General features: G+C 41.5%; 1 protein-coding gene across 1 annotated transcript in view; it reads right to left on the reverse strand.

Annotated features, from left to right (window-relative positions):
- Positions 1–16,004, reverse strand: part of PTPRG (protein tyrosine phosphatase receptor type G) — a 410,943-nt gene that overhangs the window by 185,361 nt on the left and 209,578 nt on the right. The window contains exon 3 of the mRNA XM_063347764.1: positions 4,566–4,745. Within this exon, the coding sequence (XP_063203834.1) occupies positions 4,566–4,745 (180 nt within the window). The remainder of the gene's footprint in view (positions 1–4,565; positions 4,746–16,004) is intronic.

Consider the following 16,004-nt stretch of genomic DNA (forward strand, 5'->3'; position numbering starts at 1 on the left):
CTGCTCCTCCTTTCTGTAAAATGGGGAGAGCGACAATAACATTTTTGAGACCCACTCATGAGAAGTCCTCCGTAAAAGCTTGGTTTTTATTACAGTAACTCTGACATTATTACTATGTGATTCAATAAAGGTCAAAAGGATCTTCTCTGTATTTTCTTTTCATTTCCAAAAACCTTTGTATTTTATGTAACAATAAAAGCTGTAAGTCCAAATAGAGGGCAAAACCACACGGTAGAAGCTAGTACATGTTACAGAGGAGGTCTAAGGTCCAGCTAAGAACCAAATCCATCTTTCCAAAAATTCCTGTCTGCTGCTCTCACTACAAGATCACCTGCCTTTCTAGCATCTCCCATTTTTAATATGCACGATTCCTAAAATTTACTCCTTACAAAATCCTTTCTTCTCATCGCTTACAAAACTGTTGCTTAAAAACAGAACTAAAATTAGATATTTTTTCTTGTAAAACCATTGCACTGTTTGCTATGCCCAGAATCCTGTGATTAAAGTTTTTGGTTGTTTTTTTTTTTTTTTTTTTTTTTTTTTTTTAATTTTAGTTTTTTTAATGGGAATAGCATAACCCACAAGGATTTCTCTGTGTTCTCAAGCCAACTATGTCATCACAATGGGAACATTAATATAAATCCAATTTTATTATGTAAGAGGGAGGATTTTATTCACTGCTGAAAAAACAAAAAGGGCTAGTTGTGAAATAAAAGTTATTCCTCTGTTGGTGACTCAGTGGCAGGCTCCGCTGCAGGCTAAGGCTTTCTGCCGCGCCAGGGCTGCCCTCCGGTGAGCACAGACCGTTGGCTACAGCAGCCTCATCTCGGGTGCAATTTAGAAATATCTCAACTTTAAATTGTTTATGTTAAAACCACCTACATGTTAAGTTGCACGAGATGTTCAGATATTTCTAAATTGTGCCAGTGACATTGCAGGGCTATTTTTCTTCCAGATTTCTGGTTCTCTCAGCACTCCCTTTGTACCCAAGTGTTTGTGTAGGAAGGCGGGCGGTGCAGGACTGGCTACAGGATACTGCCTGTGTCAGCCAGGGTACTACTGGTGGCCACTGTTGTCTTACGCCGAATCTGTGAAACGTAAGTGACTGAAAGCACCTCTGCTCTCTTCCTCCCTTAAAAAATTCTCAATGAGCTCAGCAGTATTTTAAATAATAAAAATCTCACTCAATTGGTTATAAATTCCATAGATAAAATTGTAGAGGATGAGAAATACAGGAAAGCAGATTTGCGTGCATCTGTTAAAAACCTCTGTGGGGATTCAGTTGCATCTGATAAATATTTGATAGTTCCTAAATCATTTATGGCTCTGTCAGGGGTCATTTTACTTGTTTTAGATGAATAATTAAAAGGATAATTAGGAGGATGTACAATCTGAAATGTTCATCTAATTGTTCATTTTACAGTATTTCTTACACTGCTGAGCTGTACAACACATGTTCCCATCACCTTCCTTCTCTCAGCAGCATCCCATTACTGACAGTGATTTGGGAGCTTCCCTCCCCCTCCATGTGACTTTCAGGACTGGAATAACCAAACATCACCTTACTGGGCTGCGGCAGCCACTGCTTTTATCCAATGATTTCTGTAGAGTGCACAGCAAGGAATCAATCCCCAAAGCCCACTAATTTAAAATACTATGTAATTGAGATTACAAAACCAAAGGAGGTGGTCCACAGCCACCAGGATCGCAATCGCGTGATGCCACTTGCAGAATCAGGGATGGAGCTGTGTGTCTGTCATCTTCTTGAGATCAAAAATAAACCTGGATACAAAGCAGCTCTTCCCCTGCCTTAGCAGAGCAGCTCTGATGGTCAGGACCAGGCAGAGTGATGCACATCACGTAGGAAACGTACTTAACAAAAACACACTCTGGCAGAAATTTTAGTAGCTTTCTCTAAATGGAAGGTGTTTTTAGAAGTTCTCAGTGACCTAAAAAGGGGTAAAGTGGCAACGTCTGTGTAATGCTGGCGCGGGTACTGCTCCTGTGGGTGCTCTTCCCATGGGCAGGTTGAGCTTGAAGAAGCTCATCAGCCTCAGGCCCGGCTGACATCAGCTAACACTTAATTATAAGGTAGCACAAGCAAAAACAACTAATGCAAAGACAACTATGAAATGTGCTTACAGTCTCCAAGTGATCTTTACCACTTGGGAGCCAGCTACTACGGTGATGAAATCAAACCCACATTAGTGCTTTTGCCAGTGTAATCATGCACAAAAGCATCTCTAGTTGAGACAGGGACTTAATGAATCCATTTCCATTTTCTGAATGAAACGCTGTTTTCTGTACATTGTCTGCCCTTTACCTGATATAGGGGAGGGGAAAAAACGAGAAAGAGCACAACGAATCCAAAGAGCAATAACCTCTTTACCTTTTAACATTTCAGAGCATAAAAATAACTAATTGTTCTACCCTAAAAAAAATTCCTAGGTCCAATAGCAATAACAATAACCCAAGTAACACATTTCCTGCCAGTTAATGAGCATCAAGGTTAAGGGCCTTTGGCTTTTCTCTCGGACCCCCGTCTCTCTTAACCAGTCATTAATTGCTGAGAAATGCCCTCTACATCCGTCACCATTGCTTAAACAGATATTTAGTTTACTGCCTCTGTCAGTCTGCAATACGAAGGTCTCATGTGGCCATCTGCTCCAAGACTCTGCTGCCAAAATGCATCGCAATTTATGGCACAACCTGCCTCTGTGTTCTGCCCACAAGCCAAAACATCCGACTTGGTTTGCTGCTCTACCAACTTGCCACCCTTAAAAATTAATCCCAGGCAAGTTTCTTCAAAAGGTCAGAAAACCAAGCAAAGGAACGGGACTTGATAAAATAAGGGAGGAGTTAAGGGCTCGGCAGAAGAAATCGGGGATGACAGCAAGGCAAAAAGAGTCTTCACGTTACCAGTAAAAGGCCGTAAGTTACCAAGAAAAGTGACAGTTAGTGTTGCTCTGCGAAGCAATAACTTGTCAGCAAAAATCCATACCCCAATGGGTGAGGAAATCAAATATAGCAGCAGTGCTAAAATCACCCAGCAGAGGAGACTGAAGATACAGCTTTCATTGCCAACTGCGTGGAGACTGGAAAATTTGCTGGCACGTTTCGGTTCAACATGGTTTCCTATTATATGTGCAGCAATATGTTCCTATTACACATACAGGATAGCATTAGCAGCTTTCTTAGAAGAATCACTTTTTCGTGGTATTTCTAATTACGTTTATTGCTGGTTACTACAAACACCCCTCTGTGACCAAAAGGGCAGGGTGCATAACATGAATAGACTAATTAAGCACCAAATTTCCATGGCATTCAGCCTTGCCTGAAACTCACGCTGCTACAAAGGGCAACAAAGCCAGGATTTCAAAGCAAACAGGAGCATTTCTTAGTGAAGCTGGAAAAATCCCCTCAGTAATGCATCGAAAACCCGAGCTGTGCTTGGTGGTGGTTTACATTAACTGGATTTGCTTTGCGGTGAAAGCAAACAGGATCACAGCCTGTCACTCCATCTCATCTGAGGGGCAATAACTCTCAACTCCTGCTAAGATCCCGAATCGCTGGAACGGGATCTGAAGTGCTTGCTCGGACTCCAGGTTGTGGCTCAGATCCAAAGTCCCCTGGCTGCGGTGGCTGTGTCCGAGGTCACCTCTATCCGTGCCCAGCTGTGTTGCAGACTCCTGGAGCAGGTACATGCCCTGGGTTTTGCCAGCAGACCTGTGACTAGGGACACGTTACATAAAGCACTAGAGATGCACGTCGAATGTTAATAAAGATAAAAATATACTTCCAATAAATAAAATTGAATTAATTAGTGGTTTAATCCAATTCCATAAAAATATGTGACCTTGTCAAATGAAGAGGGTGGCCTTATAATTTCTGCTTTTTACATTTTTAGAATTAAATAGTAATCAAATGCATGCGTCTTTGCATATAAATCAACCTTGACCTTTTGGTGAACTGTTTTGGTAAAAATAAGCAGTACTCTGACTGTTCTTTTCTCTAAAAGCCAGAACAGACAGAGCAGAAGAGGATTCAGTTCAGTGAAGAACACAGCGCTATAATCATATCAGAAACACATTAATAAGCGCCCACTACTCTGAGCAGTTACTGCTCTTTCTTCTCTAAAACCTTCCAATTTCTAAGACTTCCCGTTTCCTACAAAAGTCTGAGCCTTGCGTCTCAGCATTCTTTTGGATTAGATGTTACAGCCTCCCAAAGCTGATAATTCAAGGTTACACCTTGAAACACTTATACAGCTTTTTATTCTGAGGAAGAACTGACTACCATGAGAATTATTTTATACTGAAAACCTAAAAGAAAAAAAAAAATTCCCTTTAAAAAAAAAAAACACCTTAAAATCAATCTGCAGAACTAGCCTTGCACAGAACGCAGAGGCAGAGATAGGTGGCTGCTGCTGGAAAAATATATTTGAAAAAAAAAAAAAAGCAGCAAAACCCAAACAACAGAACAATGAAAAAGGAGGAGGGTGGAACATGGCTTGAATTTTTAATTGACTGCAGGCAGGCTACGGAGACAAACAGAAAAGAACATACCCGTTTTTCCTGTGTTTTTCATCCAAGTCTTGTTCGAAGATTCATTGTCAAAACCATCAAGCTGCAGTTCTTGATACTCATCTCCAACGTGCGCCTGATGGTCTATGATGTCTATGGGAGACTGGTTAGACCCTCCACACTTCTCGCTGGAAGTAACCCAGTGCTCGGGACCGTAGGTACCTGTTAAAAAATACCAATGCCAATTAACATTCCGGTGGCTCAGTAGTTCCACATAACTCTTAAGCAAGTGGATGAAGCACTTAAGCTCCCCAGGTATCTCCACCACAGTTACGCTTCCAGCATTTGAAAGAGGTTAAAACTTGTAAACTTAGGGTAAGATTGAAATCCATTAGCTTTGCGCAGTACTCCCAACTTTGCCTCTAGCAGTAATGAACAATGGCCTTTTTTTTTATAATTACTATTCTATAAAACTATCTGCAATTCCCAAGTTCCCTAGTGCGTATGTTATGAATTAGCATTGTGTTACAGGAACTTTCCTAAAGCTTCAGCCTTAATATATTGGTATATCATTTACCTTTTCACATAAGACGAATAATGTACCAGTTATCCATTACCTTGTGTTTGTGTAATACTCTGCTTAGATAATATGATATTTATTAATGACCTTTCTTTTGGAGGTTTTGCAGCCAGAAATTATGAAAATAAAGAACTAAGCTAAACATATATTAGTATTTTTGAAGAAAACAATGAAGGAAAAAACCTGAAAAAAAGACTCTGGGTGGAAGAGGTAGAGAGGACAATGACCTGTCAGGAAAATACTGTCGCTTTCTTTTGCTGCTGCTCTTACATGAGTTTTCTGTTTTCCTTATTAGCACAGCCTCTTCTCACCTGATGTAAACTTCTCTCTCCAAACAAGTCAAGTCAAATATTAGCAGTAAACGAGAAGCTCCAAGGACTGACGGGCAGTGTCTTGCTTGTGCGTCTGTACCCAGGCACGTCAGAGCCATCCGTATTACCTGACAAGTAGCCACAAGCAGACACAGAGCCAAACACTGTCACCTCTCCTCCCCTCAAGAGCCCTCTCCTCTCTTTTTTGATTTAAAAAAATTACAGGGAGGAGTTTAAGTTCTGGAAAGCAATATAGGGTTCTGTAATTTGTGAGCGCATCACTAGCCATGTATCTCACAAAGTGAGTAGAAGAGAATGGTACAGCTGCAAAGAGAAATGACACCAGCAGCCTCTGTCCCCAGCACGTCTGTCCACCCAACCCACAAAGCACAGGAGGAGGAGCGCGTCCTGCTCCTGTTCCGGAGCTTTCACCAGCTCCAGATCACTTTTTGGTGTATTAATGAGTCCTCAACCCCCAAATTGTTTAACTAAATTCGGTGACAGGATTGCACCGGCACTGCTGCTGGGAGGAGGAGAGCAGCAGTGTCTTACGGTGTAGCAGTGGAGCTGCAAGAGGCAGTATCGCAAACCACCGCTAAATCTGCCAGAGGTGGTTTGCTATGGCCCTGACTCACCCTGCCCATTCTGTGAGGGTCCCCAGCATGAACAGCCAATAAAACTGATACATAAAAATAAAAAGTTTCAGGCAAAGACCTTGTCATACCCACTGCATCCCAGCCCTAGATGCAATGTAACACCAGGGACCCTCGGCAGCACACACAGGAGGATCTCCAATGAATTTCAAATTTTTCTTGTGACCTCCCTCTCCAATTCTTAAATTGTATTAACAGAGACTAAGAGATTATCTTCTTATGAGTGCAAACAGTGGCTTAAGCTCCCGAAATAACAGCACAGGGTTCTTCTAAAGCACTTTTCGCTCACATTTCTTGAAGTGTTTTACAGCAGGGATCAGCATCGTTACTCTCATGTAAAGACAGGGGAATCGATGGCCTGAGAAGGGAAGCGATTTGCCCGAGCTCATCTACCAAAACCCAAGTTGCAACCCAGAGTTGAACTCTGCTCTCCTGAGCCCCCTGATGTCACACCTGTATCGTACCTCCAAACTACACAGTCAGCACGTCTCTTCGAGAGGCAGCCAGCAGTAAATGATGTGCCAATATGCATTTATTACCCTTGCATCTGAGAAGCATACGTAAATTCAATTAGTGCCATCCAAACCCGGCAGTTGTGAAGGCCAGTTTCTTTGGCCCCTGGGTTTTAATCTGTCTAGCTGCAAAATGCTTTCTTCCCACCTTCCCATGGGCTAGCGCAGGACACTTAATCAATAGTCAGATTTTGTGCTGTACTCATCACACACAAATGCTGAACGGTAACCAAAACAACAACAAGAAAGTGTTTTACTTTCAACTACAATTAGGCAAAATCACAACATCCTTTAAAAATCATTTACATCATCTGCCCAGGTTAAAAAAATCAGTTTCATTTATCTCATGGTTCAACTTGTATTGTCAGCAAAAGCCACTTCCAGTTAATTTCCCAATGTACCACGGCCAAGGAGAACAGAATTATTAAAAACCCTACATGGGGAAAACCAGATGAGTTTCACTCAATACACGGATATTTTTCCTGATTCAGGATGCTCTTGGTAATTGGTTTGCAGTGAATTAATTGGCAATTCAGATTTACTTTTCATATAACCTTGCATTTACTCCATGAAATTTGGGAATTTGCTTTAAAAAGTTTAGTACTACACATAATCATCAAACCTGCCAGCTCTCCTTTTTTGGCTTTGTTATAAACATGGGGTGAGCTTTTCAAAAGCACTCTGCTCAGAGAGGCTATCGCAGTGGTTTCAGCTGTGCATTCAAAAGGAGCTGTGCACTCAAATTTTTCTTTTCTTAGTATTTTGGTGACCCTTCAGTCAATGGGGAGATTTTTTTTTTTTTGAATAGGCGGATTCATCTTAACAAGGACTGTAGGGTTCCTTCCATCCATCCTGTCACAAAGACTTTCTTGGGGTTTGGGGTTTTTTTTTTGTTCGTTTTGGGTTTTTTTGTTGTTGTTGTTGGTTTTTTGGTTTTTTGTGTGTTTGTTTGGTTTTTTTTAAAGTATAGCCAGTTCTCAACCAATCTGCAGTGAAAACTGTCTTGTCAAAATGAATAAAATAAGCCATAAGGGTAAACAAACCACCATGTTGAATCAAAACCTCAAGTGACTTAGGTACCTGGACTGACTCTCACTGAAACGTAGTTTTTCACAGACCTTTAAAGGCTCGTATAGCTTTGTATCATTTAAAAAACCAAAACATCAGATCTGCTTTTTTAAAATTAAACTTGTTTGGATTACTTTAATAGCAATACATCTCTTTCTATAAATACAGCAGTTTCACTTGGTTCTAAATCTATAATTTACCAAAAAAAATCCTAGCAGTATCTGCTGTCTTCATGTAATAGTATTAGTTTTTATGCACAAAATGTTTCCATGTTGGTGCTGAATTACTAAAGAAAAACCTAATGCAATGAAACTCTCTCAGCAATTCAAAACCCCGACTTAGTGCTGGTGCAGTGACTCCGAGTCCTGACATCCCAAATTACAGGCGTAAGGCTAAACTCTGATTTAGAGGTTCAAGACCTGCTAGTTAAAATCAGCAGAGGATTTTATAAACGGCTAGGTTTTCCATTAATTTCTTTCAGAAGTTTTTGATATGCAAATTGTTACATGCAATATGACCTACACCATTATGGCAGCAATTCGAGACAGAAATAGAGGCCGTGACCCCAACGTCTCCATTCCCAGCTGGGCAGGATTGGGGCCATCCCAGCTTTAACAATTAGCGTGAAAAGGCGAAGCGGAGCAAGGGGGCTGAGAAGCAAATTTGTATTTTTGAGTTTGAGACCGAAGTAGATAAATTATATCCTCTACCCAGAAAAAAATAAGCTCAACAACCTATAAAATGTAATCAAGAATAGTGCAGTGGGATTCATTTACTCCCTGGTAGCCATCAGAAGGTTTAAGCCTAACTGCCTGCTTTTTTCTATGGACATTCAAGTGCAGTTTTAATTGAAACTGATCTTCCACTACAGATTTCAAATTAATTCTTCTTCCAAGTGTCTCATGCTCCAGACATCCTTGCCTTGCAAAAAACCCTATATCATTAGAGGAGGAAATAGAACACTTTTTCTAAGCTTGCAGGTATTGATTACCTATTCCTTCCATCAAAGCACAATTGCCATTCTGCACTGTATAAATCTCTTCAGTGTTAGACACTTTATAAAGTACTGAGAATTATATCATTAATCATTTGCAGTTGCACCTGTCTTGCTTTATTGAATTCTTTGTTTTTTAGAACTTTAAATAAATGCTTTTAAATAAAAACATGACACTAAATAAAGACTCTGTTTCACTTAAACCTAGTTAAAAAAATCCCTTCATTCTCTGTATGACATTTACCCATCTGAAACAGAGTAACTTACGGCTATTTGTATTTCATTTTTCCAGCAGTAAGCATCGTGGCTTTAAGCAAATAAAATTTGGAATGAATTTGAATTGGCCTTTGAAGAGCTGACAAATAATTTGGTTTTCAAAACCCAAACAAGTTACGAGCCCTTGCCTGTGTTACTAAATCATACACATTTCCATCGAGATGGTGGGACGACCTGCAAGCAAAGGTAAACACCAGACAGCCCCATCCTGGATCTGGAGTGTTTGATCACAGAATCATAGAATCACCTAGGTTGGAAGCGCCCTTTCAGATCATCGAGTCCAACCATCAGCCCAACACTGACAAAACCCATCACTAAACCATGTCGCTAAGCACCACGTCTACCTGTCTTTTAAATACCCCCAGGGATGGCAATTCCAACACTTCCCTGGGCTGTCTGTTCCAATGTTTGATGACCCTTTCAGCGTAGAATTTTTTTCCTAATATCCAATCTAAACCTCCCCTTGCACAGCTTGATGCACGAGCAGCACAGACACAGGACAGACTGATAACATCCGGCATCCTCAGATGCTGAAATCAGCGTCCTGCCTCCAGGAAATCATGCCATCAGGTCCAACAACTGATTGCGCACACTGGGGAAGGAGGGCTGTATTCCCCTACCCCAGGTCAACCAAATGCATGGCAGCAAGGCAAGACGGCGGCTGGAGAACTCCTGATTGACGGGATGGGGCTGAGGAAAGCAGTGAGGAAAGGGAATTTGGCCACAGTGCTGCCCTGAGCATTGACGAGAGGAGGCCACCCTCTCCCAGCTGTGTTTTCTCAGGGGTATTTTCTCCTCCAGCTCCACCACAGAGAGCTACACGGACACTCGCTCAGTTCCCTGGCTCGGGCTGGCACAGGGGACAAAGCACGTCTCCACCGCAGCCCCAGTGACTCCAGCCCCACCAAAACCCTGCCCCATGCCCACTTGCGGCTGAGGGACCTGCAGAGCCCATCGATCTCCTGGAGCTGGCAGGCCCGCCAGCTCATTCTGGATGGCAGCCAGGTCTCTGGGGACGTGACCTTACTCCACTGAAACCAGGGGCAAAAGGGCCGCTGGCTTCCAAGGCGTGAAAGCGGAGCTGGGGTCAGGAACCTCAGCAACACCGCTGTTTCTCACACGCCATGTTTCAAACAACATGTAACTCCAGAGATGTTATCATCCATCCTAGTCTGAAATTACTTGATGCTTCCTTGATGGATTCTGCGTTCTTTTCTCATGCAAAATCTTTCTGTCAATGACTGCAGTATCTTTAATAGTTTTTTAATGCATCGGCTGCTCTTTAAATAGAATCCAAGATTACATTTTTTCTTCTTTTTACTGTACAACCAAAACAATGAGCAGTCTTCATTAATGAAAAAGCATTAAAATAATGTATTCCGCCAAAATCTAATTAAAGCTTGTATAAAAACTTCCACTTTAAAAAAAAATATTTAAAAATCACATGTATTTATTCTTCTTCCACAATCTTTTGTATGAAACATCTCTTATTAAAATCACTGGCATTTCCTTCATTTGAAATCATTTTCCTATTAATGGATCAGCTACTCTGATACAGAGCGGTGTGTAATACAGGCCTTTACACAACATCCACATATAGTTTAACAGACATTAACAATTTTTGAGTAACATGATTTTGATCATTCATTTACAAGTTGTGAAAGAGGTAGAAATATAAACACTTAGGGTTTTTTTAATTTCACTTGATTTTAACACAAAAATCTGACTTTAAATACCAGGCCTGGCATGCAAAGAATTAGTTTAGGGGTTTTAATTTTTGAGGGTTTTTATTATTTCTTATGGTTGGTGGGGTTTTTTTGTGGTGTTTTTTGTTTGTTTTGTTTTTTTTTTAATGAAATGATCTCAGACAAATCTTTGTCTGTATCTGATGCCTCTTAACTTTTCATTTTTGAATGAAAATGGTAGTAATGATTGCAAAGCAACCGAAACCCCTCACTTCTGCAATTAAAGCAAATTAGCTTGCTCACTTCAGGGGGACATCCCATCCCATCATCTTAATATAGGAGATCGTTCGTCTGTGATTATGTGCAAGGCAGATATTTGCAGAGCCATAAGAAAAAGGGCACTGCAGAAAGGCTTATATCCCTCACCCCTTTCTACCCTACTTTGTCCTCACTGCCCCACGTGCAGACGGCTCTTGCTGCTCACTTGCATGGTCAGTGTTGTAACGCCAACAGAAGCTACCCTCATATGAAGACATGCTAGGAGCAGCATGCCTATAGTTCATGTAAAGTAGCAAAGGCTCATTTCTTGCTGGGTTGGAAAGATGTGGGATCAGCTCATCCAAAATAGGGCAGAAGACCTGCGAAGCAGTGGCCTGGTATCTTCTTGGATGGCAGCGGTATTTGGTCAAGTATGTTAGTGATGCCAAGCAAGCTGGTTGCCTCTAGCATCTACCACAGGCTGCCTTTGCGCTTAAAGCACAAGAAACAAAATCCAAAACGCTTTAACTGCTTAAAAGCCAGATCTCACTTGAAAGTCAATAGGGATAGCCTGTGACACAGAATTTCCAAAAGTATCTCGCTATTTCAGATGTGTGACAGTGTTGTGCCATTCAGCACAAGTGGGTATAAAAGGGAAAATTCCAGGCTTCTCTTGTGGCAAAAATCCAACCAGTTATTAAGGACGGATGAAATGAAATAGCATTTCCTCTTCATATAAAAACCTCCCATCTTTGCTTGCTCAGCTCTGGATGGGTAGCTTAACTTAAAGGACCACAGCAGGTAAGAGCCTCTGCAAGTTTTATAGGCTCTGGATAGACAGGGATGCTTTACTTTGCATGGACTGGCACCTATGACCTGCCCGACCATCGCAGGATTTCGCTGAGCGACGCTAAGGATGTGGGTCTCTGCCTCTGAGTCCCTGTCATACTTGAACTGCTCCATCACGAGCCAAATCTCAAGAAATACTGAAAAGAAATGTCACCACCAGTAAACAAAATGGGTTCCTTTTTTTCACACTGAGAAAGAGCAAGGAAGTGGCGCCCTTGCTCATCTACAAAGCAATGAACTTCAATAGCAGGCTGAATTTTCAAACAGGAAAAAAAATTGTTTAAAACAATCAAATACCAGCAAAATTCACTACAGAACTGAACGCATTTTAAGATGTTTCAAAAATCTCAGTCTGGGGCTGTTAACCTGGGACAAAAAGATCAAAAATGTTACTTGATGCCATAAACTAAGATTTCACCATTGCTTTTTGCCATTTAAAAGTCTATCAGTAAGTCCAGGAAGGCACCAAAGGAAGGTGTTTACGCCATGTGAGTTATGACAGGAGGCACAGCACATACTGCAGATCCAGATCGGCCGAAAAATCAGCTCCCCTTCACCCTCTCCTCTCACCTCCAGTTCCCTCCTACAAAGAAGAAATAAAGTGAACCCTGTAGGATGAAGCCTAGAGACTGCATTCAGATATAAGGCAGAAAAGAATTATTTGAATGATGCATTTCTTGCTGAGTGATTTACCATGAGGCTGCAGGGGTAAAGGTATAAAAATCTCTGAAAGCCTTGATAAAAATCAGTGGCGTCTTTCAGGGGCCTTCCCATGGCGGAGAAAGCAATCGAGCTGTTGAATCATTATATTAGGGGGAAAAGTTGCTGAAATTATACTGTCTTGCTCTAAAATGATGGCATACCAAAAATCAAAGTGATGGAGAAGGAGAGCCCGTAGTTAGAGTTCACAGTGCTGTTGTGAACAAAGATTTCAGGATTTCCTACCCTGAGGGAAAAAGGCTTTTCATTTTATTATTCTCTGTCATCACTCTGTTTAACATGAGACAATCATGCTCGCAGAAAATTCCAATTACTGATTGAAAAATGATACCAAATACCAAAAGCAAGATCCTGAAGAGCTTGCTGAGACCCAAACAGGTCTAAGCACCATCCAGTCTGCAAGCTTAGTACAGAAAAGCGTGTCTAAGACATGTGAGAGTCATAAACAGCCAAGGACAGTTTTTTTGAGAACTAAAAGAAGCTGAAAGAAATTTTTCCCAAGAACAATCTCCGATAAGGGATATCTTAACCGGCAGTTGTTGGAACAAACACAAATACAGGAAGACGGAACAAAAAGGCTTTGGATTTAGATAACCTTTAAGCAACTGCTAGCAGCAACATCAGAAGCACCAACAACTCCTTTCTGCACCAATGCCACCACACCTACAGAAGTGCCCAGCCATGGGGCTGTAAAAGCAAAGCTGATCTTCAAAACTGATTTGTCAGCGATACTGTCTCACTGCCAAAACGCGGCAGATGCAAAGAGAGAAAGAAAGGCTTTAAATGACACTCCTAAATATAAACTATCCTGTAACGTCTGCAGCTTTTAAACCTTAGGACAGAGTGAGGTGCACGTTCTCCTGAAACTTTCACATCCTCAGATGCTACAATTATTGCTGGGTTCTTTAATTAAACCTTCTGACCTTCAGTTATCTTTGGCAAAATTTTTTATGTATATGTTTTCAAAACCTTCACATTCTTTAGTATGTATGTGAACATCTGTATTACATAGTCACAAACACACTGGGTTTATATATATATATATATATATATATATATATATATATATATATATATACACACACACACACCCACACCCTTTCTGTGTCCTAATTTTGTTCCTCAAAAAAGTATGAAGCTGCCATGAATCTTGTATGAAGCTCCCACTGTACCTATCAACCTGCCAGCGGCACAAATGTATGATAAATATCCAACGTCAGGAAACACCAGGACCTTAAGACAAATGTTGCAGGAAGCTCACAATAAAGTGGAGTAAGTGTAATTACTAAAACAAGCTTTTTCCATAAACATTTCAAGTTTTAGCATTTGTGAGCTGAATAATTTACCACCACACAAAAGTGAAAATGGTACTAAGTTTAGCTGGGCTGGCAAAATAGTTCGGGGGTTTTTAAGGGGCGTCTCACCAAATAAACTCTTGATAGACACGACTAATGACCTGTTGGAGTTTTGTAACTCTAATATTTCAAAAATATTTATATTGAGCACAGAGCACAACAATATCAATGAAATTATTATGCAGAACTCACTGAGTGGGAGGATAAATCGTGGTATAGAAGGTGCCGGCTAGTGGCAAGTGACTGAGACAATACACATCTCCATCCTCTGTTTTTTATAATTTTCTGCATTTTTAATAAATGTATCTGACATCTCACACCATTCATTTTATAACTGTCGGAGGCCTTTTTAAAACTGCTCACCCCTGAGCTACATATAATAAACGAGGTGATAACTTACAATATAAGGAGAAAACAGGAGATTAATTTATATGAAGACATTGTAAATTAACTTTCTTCTATTCCTATACTAGTTGAGTAAAGCTCCGCAAAGGCTAGGGACAGACATAAAAATAGATTTTTTTTCCTAAATATAATTTCAAAAAGTATAAATCCTAATGGCAATTGCTGAATGAAGATGTATTATGAATCAATGCAGTAGCTCAATGGCAGCACTTCGCCTTGCTGGGAGGAAGACATACATTTCAGTAATGGGTGCCTCGGACAGGGCACGGCTGCCTCGGACAGGTCATGTCCGGGACAACTTTCTCTGCGGAAAGGTCTCTCTCTCACACTATCCTTTTTTTCCTTTACAGCATAATACCTGTATAACGATGGACCTTGACAGCAGAAACAGTTATGTTGCTGTAGAAGGGAGAAGAGATCTCCCTTCTCCAAATACTGCAGAAGGAAGAGGGGGTCCATCCTTCCATGTACAGAGCAGCAAACAGCTCCTGCCTTGAAAAATCTTACAATCAAATAACGCAAGACAGAGCTGCAAGCAACCCAACACAAAGCATCTCAAATTTGAAAACATGCAGCCTTCCTAGGCAAACCTTCCCTATTTTGTAACAACTTTGTTTCATGCTCTTTTCTCCAAAGCCATTTCCCTGAGCTGCATAACCCGCTAGCACACCAGAAAGGCGACCAACCTTCCTTCCCATGGGACAGAAGAGAAAAGAAACACCAAGCCTTCCAAAGAGCAGAGATAAAAGAAAAAAATGAGCCTGGTGTTTCATGGAATTAAACAGATGAAGAAGGAGCACAAGAACATCTAACACGATGGAAACTACAGTCCCATCTGGGCGACTCCGAGGAGAAAGCACAGCGTGAATAAAGCTCTGAGAAAATAAAACAGAGGGAACAAGAGGAAGAAACTGGGCAGGAAACTTTCCCACCCAAGAGTTGTTAGATGTAGATGGAGGCCTGGGGGGTTTCAAGAAGACTTTGTTGAAAGAAGAGGAAGGAAGAGGATCTGAATTTGGCTTGGTGCTAATTACAGCATCCCTTGCCAACACCCAGAGCAGACAGAAGCGAGGGGCCCGAGCAGACAGCTTGCCGCTCTGTGCCTGCGACCTTACCGCCGGATGGCGGGCAATGGCCCTGTAGGACCCAGCCCGAGCTGAAACTGGGCAACAGCCTGGGAGCGGCTGCTGAGCTGAGACTGTGGTAGGGAGAGTCCAGCCTCAGGCTGTAGGAGGCGAGAGGAAAACCTGCCAGAACAGGCATGGTGGGCTAAGGAACCCTTTTATGGGGGCATTTTGTCTTTAAACCACAGATCTTGGCTTGTTTGAGGGCTTGACTGAGACCCTGCCGAAGCATCAAAGCTCCCGTGCTGCTGAACCTGCCCAGCGGCTCAGAGATGAATGCTGAACGACAGTGACAGTAATAAGCCGTGACATTTAAGTCAGGAAATCTCAAATTCCCATCTTGCTTCTCTGTCTCCTTCCTACCACCAGGAGCTACACGCTCCATTTCACTCCCTTCCTTTATAAAGGGAGAAGTTCACCTGTCTCATCAGAGCATCTGCAAGGATTGCTCAAAACTTGAGAAGAGCTGCAAAGATAAAAAGCGCAGCAACTGTGCAAGACTCCACTGTCCCTCTACGGACCTCGGTGCCAGGCTGCCTGCAAACACACTTAGGGAAAACACAGTTCCAATTATTTCTCAAAGCACCGCAGACTTGAATCCTACTACTTCTCACATGTACCCTTAATAGCCTTGATCTCACCAAAGAAACTGCTAACGTAAATGATGCCTCACTGTAACTTAATTACCTCC

The sequence above is a fragment of the Chroicocephalus ridibundus genome, chromosome 10, assembly GCF_963924245.1.
Source record: "Chroicocephalus ridibundus chromosome 10, bChrRid1.1, whole genome shotgun sequence".
NCBI lineage: Eukaryota > Metazoa > Chordata > Aves > Charadriiformes > Laridae > Chroicocephalus > Chroicocephalus ridibundus.